Source organism: Temnothorax nylanderi, unplaced genomic scaffold (assembly GCF_030848795.1).
Source record: "Temnothorax nylanderi isolate EJ_2023f unplaced genomic scaffold, tnyl_v1.0 TNYL_tig0019_pilon, whole genome shotgun sequence".
In the NCBI taxonomy this organism is placed as follows: domain Eukaryota; kingdom Metazoa; phylum Arthropoda; class Insecta; order Hymenoptera; family Formicidae; genus Temnothorax; species Temnothorax nylanderi.
The window spans coordinates 1,786,521-1,808,938 of NW_027249081.1; the positions used below are offsets into that span (position 1 = coordinate 1,786,521).

Here is a 22,418-nt window from a genome sequence, read left to right on the forward strand (position 1 = left end):
GAATTATTCAGCAGGCCATACTCATATAGACCAAGAGTCATCTCGCCATTCAATTCAATTTCTGCCGTTAATTAACTCAGTATCCAATACTGCATATAATTGGTATGCGAGTGCTTTACGAGCTATTGTTCTTTTAAATTGAACAATTGAAAAAGGTGGATGCGAGGATAATACTCTTTTTTTTGTGCGTCGCCTATATGCCTATATAGGTGCCTATACGCCTATATGCGTAACTATTATAATATCATGAAAGCAATAACCACGCATTTTTAATATTCATAAATAAATTATTCTATTATCAAAAAATTTCTCAAATTAAATTTATTAAAATAAATTAAGTTAAAAATATAGATGTAATAATAAAGTTCGTAAACAGCTCATCAAATCTTAATTTTAAGACGCTTCTTGAATAGAATAAGTATAATAATGAATTGTTGTTAAATCTTGCATTATTAAAAAAAAATCTTGAATCGTCAATATAAAAATCTTAAAGTAGCCAATTGGGCACTCTATAAAATTTGTAGAGAAGCTTATGCAATTATGTGTGGTCACGTTGGTAAGAATACTATATTGTCAATTAAGTATAACGCAACTTCTGTTCGTATGCGTAACTCGTGCCTCGAAGGCTCTTTCGAAAAAATCCCCGAGTTGAAACACGTGAATGGCAAATACAAGGTTATGATATATTTAGAAACTCGTTCTAAGTTGAAGAACCGATTATAGAATAAGGCTTACTACTTGTTTCATTCCAGTAGACAACAGACTATTTTGGATACGTGATAAAGATGTATATCACTTAACTACGAAGAAACCAAAGATTGTTGGAATCTTAAATGAGAGTATTTTATCAGAGAGTATTTTATGTATCAATAAAATATCTTTAAAATTCCTTAATTTATTATTAATAGAAAATTGGTTCGAAAATTAATTTTATCTAATTTTAGATATATATTCTCAAAGAGATGTTGTTATAATGGTTTCAAATTAATCAACGCAGTTCGGGCACATAATTATTTTCGACAAGTCGCAATTATTGCTGTTTGATTAATGAAAAGTCACTGTCGACATGTGAAAGTTCGGTTCAATGTGGAATGACTCACCGTGTCGAGATTGAATAGGCTCGAGACCTTCTTCAGAATCTGCGACTTCTTCTTCCTTCTGGTAGTCATCTTACTGTTGTGCTATCGCAGTTCCACTCAGAGCGATGTTTTATTAATCCAATTAATCCTGTCGCTCAAATCGCATCAAGACACATCATATCTTTCTCGTTCTTCTCATAAAAGACACGAAACTGCACAGCAGAAGATGAGCGCACGGTCGAATGGATAATGTTTGTGGTTTCACGGACGCGCGTGCGAAAGACACGCGGAATTTATATCTATTTGATTCCCCGCAATCTTTATGATTGCGCATAAATCTTGGTTTAGTTACATTGATTTTTTTGTTTACGAGGAAAAGAAGATTCCTCATTCGCTGAAGTTGCATCCGCCGAATTGTTAATGAAACATCAAGTCTCTTCTCGATTGAATAATTAGCTAACTATAGAAGCTTTCTTAACAACAAAGCAAAAATATATCTTAAAATTATTAAAAAGTATTCTGCTATTTCTATTTTTATTACAATATTAAATCGTTCACATCACAATAACTACTCGTTTTTTCACTGAGTTATCTATTATCTGCTATTCCAGTTTAATAGGACACGTGGATTTCCCTTCACGTTACAGAATGCTACTGGATTCTTTAAAATTCGAGGACCCTTCGCACGAGCAGCGATTTCGAAATGGTTTGAACACGACGAAACGATACGCGCGATACTATCTACTCGTGTTTCTGGTTCCGAGCTCCGTCAAATGTCGTTCCGTAAGTGGGTTTTAGTCTCCATTGTATCGCGAGGATTGTACGACGAAAAAGAGGCGATAGCCGAGATAAAGGGACTCACGTGTGACTCACGTCTATAGTTCTAATTGCCTCGGTGGCAGGTGTACGAGCCGACGTATCTAATTTCGGTGACTGTGATGCGAAAAATGGGGCACATCTGCTCAAACTTTGAATTTTATTCGATTACGTATCCACGTGATGAAAATTTTCACGTGTCTTTCAGCCACGCAAGCACATCATCGTTTATTTTAATTTAATGCTTAACGTTGAAAAATAATTATTAATGGTTATCACTGAATCATAATAAACGAAAACCAGATTATGTAAATAATCTTCGATGGCGATGTAACTTTTCACACGGAATATTTATATCTGAGCATTTTCTCGGGCGACAAGCGTAAAAATACGCCCTACGCACCTGCGTATTGTACGACCGCCGCGAGTGACCTAATTGATAAATCTCAGGGACGACAGATCGCTCCACTTCGGAGAATTAATCTGAATAGCACACGTGAAATTGTTTCACTATACTCTAACGCTCAACCGGCGATTCTTCGACGGCGAAATCGATTATCGCTTGTCACGGAGCGATATTATGTTACGTGAGTAAAACGAAGCCAATGTTTCGTCCTTGCACGTCATCGGACAAAGCGTTTCGCGGAATGAGTACCTTGGAAAACTTGAGTGTAACGGTAATCAAACTTAATAAATTCGATAATTCTAATTTCAAACTTAATCGATTCTATCTGTTAAAAATTAGCGCGACAGCCATTTATTTCAATATATATCCTTCGTTGATTTTATACAATAATTACTACGGTTTAAATGCAGATGAAACATTGCGCTCGCGCGTGAGAGAGGTCTTCGAACGGAAACGAGAGGTGACCGATTTTCGCGGAGCGCGCGAGTAAAGGTTAACGGACGATCTCTTGTTAAAGAGAATGTACTCTCTTTCGATTCGACCGGCTGAATTGCAACGCCCGGGGCGATCGATCAGTGAAAGTGCGCCGCGAATAGTCATCGACGCGTCTGTCGACAGCGGAGAAAAATCCGAGTTCGAACAATGATGAAACATCAGATATACAAAAATAAAGTGTCAAAACAAGCGAGTGAATTATTTCCGAAAAGGTGACAACGCGATATTAGTCATTCAGAAAAAAATAATCATTTAGAAATTTAGCAAATTTTAAATGAGATACAAAATTGATAAAATTACGTGACTTTTGAAACGTCGTGTTTTCACGATTGTTAATCTTTGTCCAATAAGAACTGACACATATGGATTCTTCGTCCACATAAAATAACTGCACGACACTCAAGCAACGAGAAAAATGAGATGCGACGAGTTAGCGAGGGACAAGTGCGCTAGAAACCTATTTGCTTAAACTAGCTCTTTACAGCAGCGATGTTCATGTTTCGCGTCACGTTTCCGCGTTGTCCGCAATGCAATTGAAGTGCGATTTGCAGTGGAAAAATTTCCGGCATACCGAGTGTCGGGGAACTGCGCGTCGTAACGTGTATTATCAATCGATCGATCGACGGATAAATCACAGTCTCTAGATTCTTTAGGGCAGCGATGTTGCATTATGCAATGTGTTTCCTTGTTACGTTCTCAGAGAGTATTCTTGCCTCAAGAAACTGACTGCATACGACATCTAGAAATCACAACTACGCATCTTAGCAGTGATTGTTTCAATTATCTTAGGGTTATTATACCATAAAATGTAAGTACTCATAGATAATTAACAATTACAAATTAACATTTATAAATAAAAGAAAAAAATGTGTGTATATATACGCATTTTTTTGTATACACTACCGTTCAAAAGTTTGGAAGCACTACCTTCTTAAGAAAAATAATAGTAGCGCCAATAAAATTCTTTAAATAAAATTTTTCCTTGGAAAATGATTAGAAATAAGTAATACTGTGTTCAATAGTTAAAACACACAGTAAAGTTTCTCATATGTAACGTTTTTCTTTAAAAGTATTGGCACCATTGTTTTTCAGAAGGTAGTACTTCCAAATTTCTGAATGGTAATGTATATAGACACACACATACACACACACATACACATACATAAGCTTTTCAAAAGAATGGATCAACTCTATTTCATACAAATTTATTAATTTTAGTACCAGAGTATGTAATTAGTTCATAACTCCATCAATTTTTTCTGCTGTTTCACAGAGTTCGATTTCGGAGAGGCTCGTATATTACATGTTTTCGTGGAACGCGATTTTCTCGAAGGGTTTCGGGACACCGCGTACATGACGGCCGTGTGCCAGCGTACGCGCGTGCTGGTGCGTGCGCGCGCTGGAGATCGTAAACAGGTTGTCTATCCGTCTCACTCCGACATACGAGGGAGCGTATGCCCGCCGTACGGCAGACTGTCGCGACGAATAGCGTTCGCGCGCGTCCCGGGAAAACCCCACGATCTCACACGGCCTCCATTTCCACGTGGACGTCCCACGCGCGCGCGTATTTCCCACGAGAGGTGACTCCGGCGTTCGATCGGAGGGGGAACTATTGCACGCGTTATTATTAGAATCGCACAATTGTTACGGCACATATGACTTATCGTTGCGTATGAAATGTCATTCCTAATAATTATCAATTTCCGAGGAAACGATGTACGTAATCCTAGAAAATCAGTAATATTTCTCGCATATCTCGGAGTAAGAAGCCACTTTCGTGATATCATTTCTGTCATAACACTCATAACTCATATATAAAATGTTCAGCTTTATTCCAGTAATTCTTACCGATTTAAACATTACTGAGAATTATATTTTGTGCGAGATTTTGTGCCTTTATTTATATGTAATAAAAGCACATTTAGAAATGCAAAAAGTCACGTGTGTCAGTTCTTATTAGACATAAATTTACAGTCACAAAAACGCGATAGAAAACGATCAAATTAGCTTAAATTATTTAATTTAAAATTCAAAATCAATATATTTCACTTTTGAAATTTACTAGATCACTCAAAATGGATTTTTCGAACGAAAAGATAGAAGGAAAATACAAATAGAGTTTACAGTAATGAAATATACCGAGTAAAAACGGCTTGCAAATTAGACTGAACTGTGCTGGAAAATGGAGGTAACAATTTTCAAAGTAATTTAAAAAGTAATTTAAAAAATAAATAAAGTAGCAGCGAGGAGACACTTCTGTCTAAGTTAGTAACGTGATGCAACTTCAGCTAGCATTTTTCCCTTCCCTCTCTCTCTCTCTCTCTTTCTCAACACAATGACATTTTCCTCTTAAAATAAAAGCGTAGCTCTGCATGGAGTACACGCCCTACGAGAGAAAGGGATTTCACCGAATTAAATCAACTTTCTAAGTGCACACACAGAGCACAGAAAGGCTAAGGAAATTACATAGAATTCATCCCAATTTGCTAACTTTACGGAACGTTAAGCGCCGGCAAGCGACAATTATGAATATTATCAACGTGCATTACGCGTCGTCTACGTAATCCACGCCGGGGCTGCATTTACGATAATTTGTACACGTCGGCCGACGGTTAAGAGGAACATGTAGTTCCCACGAGAAATATGCGGAGCGAATTGAATCAACTTTTGACGGAAAATCTACCGCCCCGTACATTACGATCTTTTTTCGGAGCATTAAAATTTAACGCTCCGAAAAGTACAATAAATATAAATAACGAAAAATAATGCGGAAATACTAATTTTCCGCGTGTCTTTCGTAAAGTCGTAAATCCGAACGGGCGTAGCCGTCGACGATTTTCCGCGTTCTACCTGGAGAGTCCTGCTTTCCTCGGACGATCTTTCGACGACGACGCGAGACGACGCGGCGTCACGACGGCGGAGGAACGTCAAGCCGTCCCTGATGCACACGCGAGTCTCGCATTCCACGGCGGCGAGCACACGCGCGCACCGGCCACACACACGCAAGCACGCCGCGCACACAGGTGCACGTAGCGATGCACATACACACGCACACGCGCGCGCGCGCGCGCGCACTGTAAACAGGTTGCACCTAGTGTCCCCGGCGCGTTATACTTCGGCGATTCCGTATGATTCGCACGGCACGATACGATACGATGCTCGATACGATGACACGATACGATACGACACGACGCGACGCGACGCGATGCGACGCGATGCTCGCGTAAAACCGCGAGCGAAACTGTCGGAGTCGCGCGAGGCGCGTAAACAGAACGCGAGCGTCCTTGTCCCGCCGTGCACCTCCTTTTGCCGCGTGTCCTCCCCTTTATCTTCCTTCCTCTATCTGTCTCTCTTCGTGACTCGCGCGATCGCGTTATTCTGACGCGTGATTCGAAAGGCGTTACACTTCGCCAGACGCGTGGGAAACGGAGGAGGGAAGATCGGCGATTACGCGGCCACGCCAAGCGTACGCGCGAGCGCTCGGAGATCACTGCCGGTCGGTAGAGGTTAGGTTGGACGCGCTACCTTCTCCTCTATCTTTCTCTCGCTGCCTTTCCTTCCCTCTTTGTTTCTGTCTCGGCACCTTCGACACTGGCGTGGCGGAGTCGCGGCAGCGAATACAAGCGGTTTCGCGTCACCGCCGAGCACGCGCGCGCGCGCGCGCACACACACACACACTCGTGATCCTCGCACCGGCACCCGCGACCAGATGAAATCGACGACGCGAACGCGACTGCCGACTCCGCGGGCGTGCTCGAAACGGCGGTTTTTTTTCGGAGCGGAGGAACGTCCGCGGCCGCGGCGGTGCGCTCGTTCGTCGATCGCGTACTCGAAGTCGGCCGCTTGCGGCGGGACGGGCCTCTTCGCTGCTGACGTCACCGGCCGACCGAACACCGGCGTGAAGCGTGAAGCTCTCCGCGCTGCACGCACGGGTGTGCGCCGAACGTCGGCGGAGACGCGCGAACCTGCACGATCGCGGAAACCGTGATCCTACCGCAAGACCGTCGACGCGAGCATCGGCGCCCCGCGTCCCGCGAGTGTAAAATTTACGCGAATTGTTCGCGGAAAGAAATATATATTGGAAGCTCGAAGCTTCCTGTACAAGCTCGACCGCTTGTACAATCCTTTAAATATATAGTTAATTGCTCCGCGGAATTTCTTGTGTTAGACAGTAGAAAAATTAAATAATCCTGAGATAGATTCTTTAGTGATTTAAGGAAAAAATGCTTATATATATTGATATCAAAGCTATCGATTGAAAAAGATCAAAACTCATGGTCGAAATGTCGTGACGATTATAATTAATAGATGACCAGTTGAATAAAATATCTTTATTAATCCTGAGATAAGCGAATTAGAGAGTGTTGGAGATGGAAAACAGGAGCAGAAAGAGAAATTGTTGCACTGTAATAAAATAGAATTTTTATACGCGATAGTTATCCATAACTTATATTTGCACCTCTTATGTGACAGTGGGTCTATTAAACGAGATTATTGAGAGATATAATAGTGGGCGGAAACATGCGTGACGGATGAGTCAGAACACCTACATGGAGACCCTTGTTTCTTTTTGAAATAATACGCGGGTGGTCGTACCTCTGGAAATATGAGTTAAAGTATTCTTTTAATCTCTCTCGCCTCTTATCTCTTTATCTCTACTATCCCTCACATTTTTATTGATTGATTTCTCGACGCTTCGCTACAGAAAGCTCCTCATTTCTACTGCTTATCGTTTCATCCAAATAGAATATTATTTTGCATTGCGTTTAATTTCTTCTACCATTACTTTTCAAATTTAATTTTGAAACGGAGACTCCTTCGACAAATTTTTCATGAAGAAGCGATGGTATATGTATCCTTGACAATCTCCAACCGGCAAGCTAGAACCAATGTTGCTGTTTCACGAAATTTTACATAGATTTTCCATCTTAGATAATTTTATACAATAATCCTAAAAATGTAGAGGTTTTGAGTAGCGCGACTTTATTCGTCCCTGGTGATTCTAGCTCGTCGTGTGTAGTACACGCGCGAGACAAGAGTCGAAAGAGTTATATACCATGCTGAAAACGTAGAGCGTGACTTCAGGTTCGTGCGAGGTCGATCGTGAGAGAGCGAGCGAACGACCGACCGACAGGACGGTTTTACGCTTCGGTTTCGTCAGGCATTGCGCGCTTCTGCGAATCGTGACTTTTTGCACGCGAAATTCAATGCACGAATTCCCGCGATCGTCGTAACACTGAATTCCGCGTTCCGTTCCTATCAGCCGGCTCTCATTCTCCTCTCTTTTTTTTCCTTTTGCGCGCGCGAAAGCAAGCGGCAATACCGTGTTGCACAACCGCAAGGGCACGGTACCGGTTCAGGGTCGGACGAAGCTTTTATCGCGAGCTTTTATCCGATTGAGCGAATCCACTTTCTCTATTATATCGGTCGCTTTTATCCGCGTTCGACTTGTCGCACCGTGGCGTGGGGTGGATTTCGACACGGTAAACGTATCGAAATTCTGTGCCGAGCTGTGTGTTTGCAGTGGAACGTAGGTAAATGCGTGCAAAATTTACAGAATTGACTCCCTTAGGCTGTTTATCGCGAACAAGAGTACATTAATACGCGATTGGTATGATTCGTGATCATATCAATCGCCATGACTCGGGAAAAAATACAGATAGGACTCGTGTTTCGAGTCGACAGTCGCCTGTATATCGTCAATAGCAGGAACCAGTTTTTTACAGGGTCACAGGGCATTCAAATTCTGCGAGCCCGCCGAGGCGTGCGAGTGCCGTATTTTTTTCGCGGACATGACAGCGATGAATAAAAAATCCAAACGCGATTACGTCATATCATATATTATTCTTTTTTTTGCTATAATTATTTAATTCTATTTTTAATAATATACCAGTAGAAAACATGTATTAATGATTTAAAGCCAAGGAAATAAGATAAAAAGAATAAAAAAATCAAGATAAAAAAATTATTATAGATGTCACATATTTTATCTTTTTTTTTTGTTGTATGATTATCCAATCTTCGAATTGAAGAGAGAGATATTAGTGATTTAAACCAAGGACACAGAAAATGTCGGCAATATATTAAAAATGAGTTGCAAAGATTTTTCAAGTATATCATTTTTTAAATAAGTTTAAATATACCTCGTACAATATACGGTTCTATACGTTAATAATGTGGCATATCCCAATTTACACGAAATCTAGCAGAGAGAGGGGGGGGAGTGTGTGATGTAACAGGCGGCGTATCGCGGAACAATGGCGTGCTTAACTCGGATTGCAATTTGCATTCCGATATAACGGCGGAACTCGCCGTCGATCATAGAGTATGTTGCATCGAGACGAGTTCACGTTATCATGTTGTTGTTGCGGAAGGATCGTTTGAGCGAACCTTTGAGGTCCGATCTCCTCGCGGAGGAAATTTCGTTGATCAGCGGGAAATTCAGGAACGAGAGTAGCCCATGTCGCATATAGCGGACGACACGAAATTGAGGACGGGACGCTGCGTTGTGTCCGGCCAATTAAGGTGAAAGGGTTGTGTCCGGTGACCTCTGACCGAATTTCATATCGCAGCTGCGCGAAATTGCCTCGAAAATCTCTCGCAAGGTTTCGGAACGTTTCAGCTTTTTTTTTTAATTGATCGTACAAAAAAAACAAAACGAAAAGCACAATGAAACGCACCGTATAATGAAAATATTTTTGACAGCAATGTTAAAATAATATATTCGAAGCGCTCCGCGCTCGAGGTAACAGCGGGAACGGCGTGAGAATATTGGCTGATATTTATCTACAATTTGCAGTTTAAATAAAAGGGCTCGAACACATAATATTTTGTATTAAATTTTGCATTTAATGTTTTTCTTTCTTTAATCCTAAACTTAACAATGTATCCCGTAAAGCACCTGAGTCTTTTTATGAGTTTTATTATATTTCCTCCTTATATATTTTATTACTATAACATTTTTTTTAAGTTTACAACTCCACAAAGTTCGTTCTATTTACAGGATTTATAAAGAAATTCTATCGTCAGTTTAAAATTATTCTTTAATATCCATCGAGTTCGGCACGTTGTATGAAAAGAAGAATAACGCTGTCGAACAAAGCTGCAGGTGACACCTGTAAGGATCTATGATCCATTCACATGCGCTCAGTCGATAAAAGTGCAACGATCGATTCTACCAGGCGTGAGCCAAAATGTGTGATGCTGGCGTGCGGCGCGAGTTGATTCGAAATTCGTAATTAATCATAGAACACGCATATTTACACAAATTGACAAAGCGCGTCACGCTACTAAAATCGCGACGTTTACTTTGACAAGCGACGATGCGCATGCATTATTCATATACCGCGAAGTTTCGCGCAACGCTGGAAATGCAATAACACCTTCGCCTACGTAGTGACACTAACGTTTAATTAATGCGTCTTGTATATAATTAAAGACGGTTTGGAGCGATTTCGCGGGCGAAAATGCAGAAGCGACAATGTATATCGATTTTCTTTCGTCTTGTTGATGTGTTGTTGTGAAATTGCGATTGTAGATTACAGGAGCGACCGCAAATCTCGTTTCCTCCAAAAAGAAAAAATCACGATACCTATCATAATGTTAAAATATAATCTGAAAAAATTGTGATGATAAGTGGAAAAATGGAAGGAAAGAGAGAAAGGAAAATTCGAAGATATAGTTAACAATGATGTAGTTAAGACATCTTCTATGCTCCTAATTAATATGTTGACTGATTAATGTATGCATATTTCTATATTTCTCGAATATTATATTTGCCGAACAATTAATAGCAAGTCAATTGCAAAATAAAGCGTCAATTGTAGAGTATACTGCAATTTACACAATTTTTATCGAATACACTTGAGAAAGCTGTTGTCTAAAAAAGAAAAAACAGGGAGATGTCGATGTAACATATCAGAGGAGCAGAGTCTCGCTTTGTTTGCCATTTATTTTTTGAAACAAGAACACCGCGGTTTTCCAGAGAGATCGCGTGACGTCGTAATTAGCACGTGTGCTGCGGACGGTGTCTCGTTCTCTTTTGTTTTTTGTAGAGATTCGTGCACTCCGCCTGGTCCCGATGGTCCCGGCAGGATCCCTCACGGTCCTGATAATGAAAAAAAAAAAATAACGAAAACAGGAACTTAAGCGAGGAGCTCGATCCTTTTTGTAACCTAAATGCTTCTCGTAAAAAATGTAGGAAAATGAAAAAGAACGGAAACAAAGTGAGAGAAAGAAACAAAAGAGGAACATAAAAAGAAGAAAAAATTATCGTCAAGCCATGGAGTCCCCAGTGTTAGGGGTGTGCAACCCTGTCCAACTTTAAGGAGCGTATTGCGGAAATGTTACCAGGAAGGCGAAGAAAGTAGTTTCCCGATTGAGCAAGACCAATTCGCGAAATGTCCCGCAAAATTGGAGCTTACGTCAACAAAAGTCCCGTCTCGCGCAATCGCGTAAATAAATAAATCTAAAATTCCGTTTATCGTTGAATCGTCGCTGCCTACCGCAGCGAGACTTTCCGGCAATGAGCTTCGGAGTTTGCCAGTGGTAGTTAGACCGTGACAAGGCGATTGGTATTCGAGAGAAAAAGCTGCGTTCGCGCGGGTAAAACAAAGAGAACTCGGAAGAAAAGACCAGGCCCTTTGAGAGACCTTCCACAAAACGGGGAGGATGTGTTAAGAGCACAGAAAGAGAGAAAGAGAGAAAGAGAAAGAGAGAGTGTAAGCGAGATTCACCGGAGGGAGGCGAAAGGGGATGAAGTCGACGCGCGACAACAAAGGACGTTGGGCGATGCGCTTTGTGCTTCCGGAGAGAGAATAGAATCTCGCGAAGGGAGTACGGATGACGTGGTGGATGATGCGTATTGTAGACATCCAAGCAAGAAAGCGGCCGGAGTGCTATCTCTCTTCTTAAAGGTTCGAAGAGGTCATTGAAAAACAACACAGGGCTCACTAAAGTGCCTATAGCAAGAGAACTTATCAAGCGAGACACAATTTTACGTACCGTGTTTGTTGCGAGGTGATACCGCATTCACGATTTTAAATTTCGATCAACCACGACGCTGCGAACGCGTGAAATATTTTTATTTGAAACACGACTTTCAAATGATTATTCTTTATTTTTCATCTTGCATATCTAATTTCCACAATTAGATCTATTATAATTATATTAAATATTTAAAAGTCTCTATACGTTAAGCTTATCGCGTATAGGAAATTAGCATTACTCTCTTTATTGCAGCATTACAGATGTTTTGCTCTTTCAAACTGATTGTGAGATCAGCCCGGAGCAAATTGTCGTGTGTGTCTACACCACGCATCCGTATGGCAAACTTGTTAATAGCTTATTAAAGCTCCAGAAACTGGAGCGGTGGAAAGCACCCTGCGAGAACAAGCAACAAATTTGACGTACGACAATCGCAATAGCGTTCTAAGTGTCCTCGGTGTCGGAGAGAAGCAACAGCAGCACGAGATACGGCATAGGCACCAAGATAGATCCGATTAGACGCCACACTAAATCACATTCAACGCCGCGCCATTGTTAAGTGTCTCGTCTACTCTCATTGTCAGATTCCTCTCGGAGAGTGTTTCGCGGACTACATTGGATTATCAGGGGGATACTTCAATAGACGCGATACATCTGTTACGCTCCAGCGACCCATCTACGGCCTTTTATGTTACATTACGATAAGAAATTAATATTAAATGATAGAACCTATAATATAGGATATAAAAAGAAATTGAAGATTTTTCTTCCTTTATGTTCCAAAGTATGGGCTCTGTCATTTACTACACAGAAAAAAAAGAAGTGTTAAAACAACACTTGTATACTTGTATATACGCAAGAATATATAATCTTGAAATGAGATTATATTGCATTAACGGTTAAACTAAGAAAACTTGCTTGAATGAAGTCATTTATACAGTTAAACGAAGTTTTATATAGTTTAATCAAGAAAAAGTTGAAATAAAAAGTTGAAATTCTTGTAAGAAGATTATATATTCTTGCATATATATATATATATATATATATATATATATATATATATATACATATACAAGTATATCAGTGTTGATTTGACACTTCTTTTTTTCTGTGTATATTTAAAATATTTATTAAAATATTTTCTAATTTCCTTCCTTCCCTGTCCGGCTGAAAGCTGAACAAAGATATATCAACCAGCCTGCATACGACGAAAAATCACGATAGTGATCAATTTTCCCGCGCGTTCCCTGCACATTAAATTCTCTCGCGTACTTATAACTCAGCAGACCGTTATTGCGTTTAATCAAGCAATCGCGCGTCAGATACGGTGCATGCAATAAGGAATTAATTAATCTGCATCCATCTGCGAGCGCATTGTACGGGGAAACTCCGCAAGGGCGGGAAAGTGTCAACAGCAGTTGCGACGGTAGCACGCGGCGCGATCAAGAATCGATCGTCAGACCGCGCGTCGGTCGTGACGTTCTCTCTCTCTCTCTCTCTCTCTCTCTCTCTCTCAATCCGACAAATATTTTCGCAAGCCGCACTGCCACGCCGCTCTCGTCGCCGCGCCGGCATAAACGTCATTAAACATCTGCGTCCTCAATAACGGTGCGCGATATAGCGCGCACGTTATAACTATGTAGGTAACCAGACGACGACACAAGAGCCCTGCAGCATGCATCGTTGCCGTGCAAATCGCTTTTCCTCCCCACACATCTTTAGCTAGAACCAGTTTTAGTTACTCGCGCACATCGATTACTCGTAATGTAAATTATTTGTTTCGATCTTAATTACTTATTGTTGGTCTTAGACAACGAGAAATATAAAATCATGACTATATGACGGACATAAAAGTAAGATTCGCATTTTTTACTTTCTATTGTAAGATTCCTGGCGAAGTTAAAGAAGCTCTTCACATGTAAGTTCGGACAAACCGATTAAATCTTATTTTAAAAACAAATAAAAAGTGCTGCATACTTTTGATGCGCACTTTCATCTAAATATAATGCATGGAAAAAAAACTGCACTCTTAACTCAATATCGAAACACACACTGAGGAACACGAGATTTTTTAACGTTAAAAACTTTGGTAAAAATGAACATATTTATCGCAAGCGTGTCGCAAAAAGGCTTACGAAAATCACGATGAGGACGGGAGAAGATTAGGGAGCCGTATTATAAGAGCGTGCAATTTGTATTCCACTGATTCTGTCGCTGCCCAGAAAATTTCGTACAACATACGGAGTCCCGGTGAACGAACGAACGAACGTGGCGTTTCTACGCGAAGCTAGCACATCAACATGCAAATTGCGAAAGGATCTCACAGAGTCAGCATGCCTTTCCGAAAGTAGCGGACCAAATGTGCGGAGTGGAGCGTATATACGAGAGAGGAAGCGACAGAAAGGAAAGTCTTCAGGGAAGAGCGAGGCGGGTGTGTGTTAATGCAAATTGTACTTTCGCAAGCGTTTTCCAAGCATCGAGCGCTCACCTGGTCACTATCGTGTCCCTGCCAGCTGTCATGACTCTGTAACAGAAATAAAAAACGTCCAGTCAGAGAAACGCCATTAACGATGGACTCGCAAGACAATAACGCTCAACGCTTATACTATTATTATAATACTATTATACAATATACACATATAATACATAATAATATTATTGTCATCGCACAACGGTTATTTTAATGTTCTTTTTAAGCGAGTATTACGCGTTTTACACGTTTATCTTAATAGAATGCTCCCGTTCGAGTTTGTTACCGTGTCGTCAACATGTATTTTGCTTTTTCACGAATGCATAGGAAATGCACAGTGGTTCACTACTGTAACGTTACCTGTAACGTTACACTGCAACTTTTGCAAATAATAGTCGCTCATATTATCGCCATTATGAAGACACATCCGGCCGTAATACCATTTCGAATCTGTTGTGGTAGCATGTGTTTAACGCGGCGTTATTGTACCATTGTCTTAGGGATGAATAAACAGGTCGACAACTGGATCGTACCTTTACCTAGTGCGCATATACTGGACTATAACTCGAAAGATTAAATAACATACGGATTTTGTTTATATCTGCAAAACGCTTCTCTTGTTTATTGAACTTTTTTAAAAATAAATATTTATTTATTTATTCAGAATTATATAATGCAGTTTTCTTTTCTTGCGACGCGGGGACGTACTAATAATTTAAAAGCCTTAAAAGTTTGTAGGAAAAATTTACATTATCGATGTAACGTCGGGCGAAATTCACCGATTTCCGGAAGTCCTATGCGAAATGAACGCGGCGGAAGTCGCGCGAAAATAATATCCCGCGACAGGGTACAAATTCCTTGTTTATTGAATATTAAAAGTAAGAAATGTTGGCATGAGCCAAACACGGTGACGTAGTCCAATTTTCCACTCCACTGGTCCACGACGAATCTCAGCAACATCAAGATTTATTTCTCGAAACTCGATGGTTCGCTCGCTCGCTCGCCAGCGCGATCACACCGATGGAAAATCGAGAGGAAAAACGGCACGCAAACGATTGCTTTCTCCAACGAGGTACGCGGCGTTTTTCCGTCAAACATGCGACATGGCGGCAATGCGTTTCGCGATGTACACACGAGAACGTCAATTAAATATAAGAATCTGTTTTCGCGAGAGAAGAAAACCCTGGCAAGAGCCGGGGAGGTCGTAGCGGTTTTCGCATCGTATCCTCGATCATGAGATAACAGGAGGAAGGAAATTTCGTCTAGAATATTCTCTCTTTTTGCCCCTCGCAAGCAGAACACCGTCATTTCCACCGTGCACCACAACGCGGGCGTTTTATTAAATCGATATGAACAATATTTCCGGCATTTTCCGCGCATAGGAGCTCGTATACGTCGTTTTTATTGCGGCGAACATTCGATCGCGCCGTAAAACTCTCCTCCATTGCTGACGCGGCACATTTTCGCAGCCGTTAAATAATAACACGAATATTTATTGAGGATGCTGATTGAAACGGAGCTATTTTCCAACACGGCTGGTCCGGGTCCTGATTTGAGTAGGGTTCAAGCGTTAACTTTTCGATTTAGCCGGCAGCAACGCGATGGTTACATTGTGATGCGAATGTGAATCTGGTAATTATTATGTTTAACGTTACACAGTGCCAATGGAATTTTAAAATATCTGTGAAAGCCGGGCAAAAAATATAATATCAAAAACAATCCATTCATATACGTTTCCCTTAATGCATTTACGCACGTAGATGCATATTTACGGCTAGTTACAGTTGTACATTTCGCGAAATATAATATGCGGCACGCATCGTACAAGCGTATCGTATGCAGCAACGAGTTTAATTCGGGCCATTTCCATTTTTCATAAATAATATATATATATATATATATAATCGTAGAAATACAAGAGATATAACGCAGCATCCCCTGTGGACGTGGCGTGACGCGGAAAGAAATTGGTATTTCGCAACTATTGTTTCTGCTGCAAGAGAGTCTCGTGAAAGACGAACAAACCAACAAACGGAGAGACTGAAATCGCGACGCGACGTATTTGAAGGATTTACAAATCGACTTTCCGCGTTTGTTTTCAACAGGCAATTCGCGGAACGTTTCGCGGCGCGGTGCAGCGCGGTGCAGCGCGGTGCCTCCGGTGATTCCGGCGGTTCATTAAATAAGCGTAAATAATACGAGGGAGCGTATAGACGGCTATTTTATCGGATGTGGAGGTCAAGCCGGTGCCGGTCGGAAGTATAGGCGGCGGTCGGGGGGTTAATTGTCGTGCCGCCTTGTTAGATTTATGACAGCAATATAGGCGTCACGGAGGCAACGTTGAAAACGTGCCCCGTGTACTTCGACTAACGTTTTGTTACGACGCACGTTCGATATACACGCCGCGAGAATTTATGGAAATCGCGCGTCCTGTAAACAACCACTTTTTAAATATCGAGTTTCTTCCTACGAAAACGGAAACCGGGCTCATCGACATGGAGAGATTAATCATCTTATTGTGTTAGTTCGGAGTTTTATCTTCGCGTGATAGGCGGATACTCTCGCGATAAGAGAAATAGAGAAAGAAAGATCGATGCGCGTGTTGGGAAACAAAATCACGTTGGATCGATAAGAGAATATTGCTTCGCGGGGAATTTTTCGGTAACTGCTTTCTCTTTTGCTATATAAAGACGATTTGTTGAAAATATTCGGCATTATTGATGAAATATATTTCACAGCAAGAACAGAGGCTTCTCGGCAACACGAGTGATGGGTAGACTGTGACGAGGCACGGTGGTAACGGTGGTATGTTCGCTATGTATTAATTCGCGAAAAATCGTGCAAGCAGTATTACGAATAAAAGAGACGCGACCACGCGACATTCGCGACGTAATATTTCTTCCCTATGCCGGAGATCGAACTCCGATCGAACTCCGAAATTACGAAACAGCGCCGGAGCTAAACCTCGAATCAAGTCGCGCTTAAGAAAGTGACGGAATCCGCCACGGGACAGCGAAATAATGAAGGAATAACCGAGGGAATAACATTTACTCACCCCACGGTCGCCTCGCCGTCGCCCGATGCCTCCCAGGCCCCCTCCACCCCTTCACAGGCCTCTGCCGTTGTCGCATCTCCGTCCCCTCACTCACGAAAATATCGTTCACGCACGAAAATATCGTCGCTAATGATCGCGCGTCACTTTGTACGGTACTCCCGGTATTAATCTCGCGACGCGGCGCGTACTTAGTTATACAGCGATAGAAGAATTACGGCGGAGAAGCTACGAACGAAACTATACGATCCGCTCGACGCCCGTCGACCCGTAATGTCCCGCAGGTAGACGCTAACATGGCGGAGAGAATTTCGTGAAACGCGCGGCCAACTTCACTCGCCCGGAGCAACCGTCGCGTCGCGAAGACGCTACACTTGCCTCTCCCACACCTGACAAGACTTTTCGCACTTTGAATGTAATGCCGAGAATGCCGAGAATGCCGAGATTACTTTTACGTACTGCGATATAAGCGATATAATTCGTGTATCACTCCGCGTTACAATCTGAAAGCGGTAATAGTGGCGCGGGGGCGCGGGACGCGGGCATCGCGCCACGACTAACGGCTTCTCGGTAACTTGAATGGTGGAGATGGAGTGGGGGTAGGCTGTTTATACGCATCACCGAGCGCGCGCCCGGCGCGCCGTGCCTAGTCACTTTCTCCCCGTTCCATCTCCACCACTCATGTTACCGCGGCGCCTGCGACCCCGTTCTCACGTCGTTGCTCTCGGATCGCACATCGGGGAGTAATACACGAATCGCCGCGCGGGTCCCTGTTCAGATTACGAAAAACTGTGACATATCGAATGTTCGTCGTTTAATACATATGTGCTTCGCGGAATTTATATGGATTTCGAGGCATATCGCATTCGATTACATTCTTTCGGACGATTGGTCCTCGCTTTTCTCAATTAACCGTCGACTTAACTCGCGTCGCGTCGCGTCAGTCGCGTGCCGCGCGGCTTCAGAATGAAATCGTTTTCGGAACACGGATAAACGGAATCGAGCGGGAACCCTAAATTGAGTGACGCCGCGACGTGTTTAATTAGCGAACATAGATCGCAGTCTCTATTAACGTTGTTTAACTTCGTTTAATTGTGTTTCGATATCTGGCGATCGTGGGTGATAGATACAGTGTTCATAAATCGATTTAATTGTCCTGTTAAACAAAAGTGTCTAAAGCGTCGTCTACAATGGCAGCAGGAGTATACAGTAAGACGTAAGCAGTAACTTATTGACTAATGGGATTATTACAATTCAAGAATAATTGACTGTGGTTGGTCAATAGCTTACTGCTTACGTCTTACTGCATACTCCTGCTGCCATTGTAGACGACGCTTAAGTATAACAAGCAGCAAGCGTAGCGTCCTCGCGACAGTTGCTCCGGGCGAGTGAAGTTGGCCGCGCGATTTACGAAATTCTCTCCGCCATGTTACGTCTATCTGCGGGCTGCGGGACACGTCTCACACGTCACGGTCACGGGCCAACGGACGTCAAGCGGATCGTATAGTTTCGTTAGTAGCTTCTCCGCCGTAATTCTTTCGTCGCCGTGTAACAAAGTATACGCGGCGCGTCGCGAGATTAATACCGGGAGTACCGTGCAAAGTGTCGAATGTGTCGCGCGATCAATGCGATCATAAGCGACGATATCGCGTCGATTTTCGTGCGTGAACGTTGTTCCGCGTCGTGAGTGAGTGCTCCGACACGGAGATGCGACAACGAAGGGGGACCGAGGAGTGGAGGAGGGGGCCTGGGAGGCATCGGGCGACAGCGGGGCAACCGTGGGGTGAGTGATTGTTTATTATTTTGCTGTTCTGTGGCGGATTCCGGCACTTTCGAAGTTTAACTCCGGCGCAATTTCGGTCGGAGTTTGATCTCCGGCATATATGCGATACGCGAGATATTACGTAGCGAACGTCGCGTCTCTCTTAGGGCCGTTCTACAATACGTCGCAAACGCTCCGTCCTTCGTCGCGAGTCGCGAATGATATGGCAACTGCTAATTGAAAAGTGTTATTTCCGTTTGCGCTCCGTTTGTCAGTTGTGGTTGTCAAGAAGAGAGTTGGCGAACTTTTAACTTTCTGGCGACAGTAACTAGCAATCGGCAATCGAAAATAGAGCACTTTTTAACTAGTAATTGCCATCCTTCGCGACTGGCTACGGCGACGACGGGCGACGACGGTGCGTTTGCGACGTATTGTAGAATGGCTCTTATTCGCACGATCGTAATATTACTTGCACGATTTTTCGCGGATTAATGCGAACGAGTTAATGCGGAAATATGTAGCCGCTTGCGGCGGCTACGATTGTTTTTTGCATTAGCATTTTAAAATCAGATACCTGTTAAAAATTTACGTTTTAAAAATGTAACGGGCGCGATAATTATTTACTAATTACTTATATATACTTCAAGTATCCGTTATCTCTCTTGGACGCTGCTTTAATATAAAAATATTTATATGTTACAGGTTACAGATCAACGCAGGGTTGCAGCTTACCACTCCGCTGTTGCGCATCGGCTGGTGAGTTATTTTTTCATTTCCCACCATTCATGTTGCCGAGAAGCCGTGTCCCCATTCTTGGCACTGCTTCACAGAGATGTTCCATCTTTCTCATGTCATGTGAAAAAGGATCTTTGAGCTTGTGGTTGTGGTCTCTTTACGTTTGTTTATATTGATAAATAAAGATGGACTGAACGAACGTTTTCTATTCCATTTAAAGTTTACATTCTTTTCACAACATGACAAGAGAAGAATATATATCGCGATGATATCGTCAGATCCCCTTTAAATACATCCTGTTACGCAGGTTGGCGAATCATCTCAATTTGTTTTCGGCGAAAGCTTAAACTAGTTCGCGTTAATATACGACCACGTTAAAAAATAAGGATAAAAAATATTTAAAAGGTGGGAGATTTTTATTTTCGATTTACCGAAAGCCAAGATACTTTTATTCTAGACAAAGTAAAATGCGTACGAAAATAAAATGCGCATTCCAATAACACGGACGGTCCTTTTAATGTTGTCCGTTGCATAAAATTGCTTTCCCAATTAATATCGGAACCCTGAGTCGAGCCTGAGCATGCAAATGCAATCAGGCTGGTTTTCCGGTTGCGCTTCGTATCGATTCTTTACAGCGGATAGATCGGCAGATAGATTCACTCGCTGAATCGCATTTAATCGCGAGCTCCGGGCAAATCGGTGCATTCGTAACTTTCGACAATCGAGCGAGTGGAACATGTAGACTAACAATGGTGAAAAAGTTTTCTCGTTTCCGATCGACTTTCAGCTCCCGCAGCTTCCGCTCTGCTTAAATGCAACCCTTATTTGCATTACGTTTTATCTTTATTTAAGGTTCCGCAGTTTCGATTTCCCAAAGTAAAATATTCGACGCGCCCTTTTTTTACACGAAAGGTTAAACGAAATTAAAAGCCAAGTAAAATTGCTCAATCAAAATATATAAATATTAATTATAAAAATTGTCATTTAAAATGATATACTTAATTAGCTTTTAAAAGTCTGATAATCTTTAGAAACATTTTATCACACTGTATAATAAAATCTAAGAATATTATTTTTAAAAAATTCCTTTATTTTAAACACGATTATACTTGCATTTCATATCGCAAACAATGACGGTTTAACAACAATTAATGAAAAATAAAATATGAATAAAGCGTATTTAAGTTGCATAACAAACTTGATAACAAATTTAACAATTGGAGGAAATTAATGTTGCAGAAAGTCAATATTAGCTGGTTAATTATATATCAAGCTGAGTGGAAATGTAAGTATGCAAAAAACGATAAGAATGAACACTTACTAATTAGAGATTGACTGGAAAATGTCACAGGATATTAAAAATTTGAATTTTTTATCTGGGCGCACAACCGATTTCTTTTTGCTATTTTTCGCAAATTTCGATTTTTTTTGCATTTGATCTTTCGCGTTTCGGATTATTCAAAATTCACGTCAATCTTTTCAGTCTGCTCTAGAAAAAAGCACCATGCAGAACGTTAATTCCAATTTGATGAATCCTAGCTCGGGATACGCGCTAAACGGGAGGCGCGATAAAACTTTAATGAAGTCATGAGATTTAATTACGCAAAAAATAAGCGCGAAATTATTCATCGTTAATCGTAACGATTAACCGTTCGTAGCGAACGATAATTACTGCTCGTTTAACTCATGTATCGAACGGACGCGGCAATTATCCGGTCATTATGACGATTATTTGCGCGTAAATTTACAGAGCGACATAATTATATTGGACGGCGTACATTGAGAAGCGCCCCTTCGTCTATTTGCCGTGTGACGATAATCCACGGAAAAAGAAGAAATATTTCGCCGGTGATGATTCATTGAACGGTGAGACGGGAAAACGTCCCGCGAGCGGATAGTGTCGCACGACCAGACGCGCGGCGAACTCGTAAATCCAGCTTACGAATCGGACAGAATATGAGAAAAAGAGGATGAGAAAGAAAGAGCGAGAGACGCGGTTAAGGCTGTTGAGGGAAAAGAAGAGCTATGCGAGAGTGAGGGATCCTTCAGCGTTTAAGGGGATAATCTTGAGTGGGGTACTACTTTTCTCGTGAGATAAATTACGTGCCTAAAAGAGATATGACTTTTAAAGTATGCCTTCATTTGTTCGGGATGAATTCGTAAACTACGTTTCCGTTGTTTTACATTCGGCCCCATATAGTAATTTATTTTGAACAGACTCCGATGATATGTCGCTAACAGTGACACTGTATGCGTGTGGAAATAAAATTGTATAGATATTAGGTTTAAAATTTGATATAAACTATAATATTTGATATAAATTACAAATTATAGCTAATATAATATATAGAACTAACAAAAATCAGATCTGTATTTCTCTTGACGACCGGGAATTCGCATCGTAGATAAATTTTTAACATTGCAAAAAAGAACGTTTTACAGCGAACTTTTTAATTAGCGAAATATATTTTTGATAACCACCATTTTTCTGACAGGCCGCCAGCTTTTTGTTTTTGAAAAAAATTAGTAGTAAATCAAATTTTCGTTAATTGGAAGTGTCAAGTTACTTTCCAAATGACAATGCTTCTATTGTTCATCTGGTTTTATTATCATTTATC

At 41.5% G+C, this 22,418-nt stretch overlaps 1 protein-coding gene across 12 annotated transcripts in view; it reads right to left on the bottom strand.

The window, feature by feature from the left end:
• Positions 1-22,418, bottom strand: part of Dlg1 (discs large 1) — a 336,847-nt gene that overhangs the window by 110,692 nt on the left and 203,737 nt on the right. For 11 of the 12 annotated variants that reach the window (XM_071699803.1, XM_071699792.1, XM_071699794.1 and 8 more), the window contains one exon: positions 14,270-14,305. The exons of the other annotated variant lie outside the window; for it this stretch is intronic. In XM_071699803.1, coding sequence (XP_071555904.1) covers positions 14,270-14,305 — 36 coding nt within the window. The remainder of the gene's footprint in view (positions 1-14,269; positions 14,306-22,418) is intronic. 12 annotated transcript variants of the gene reach the window in all.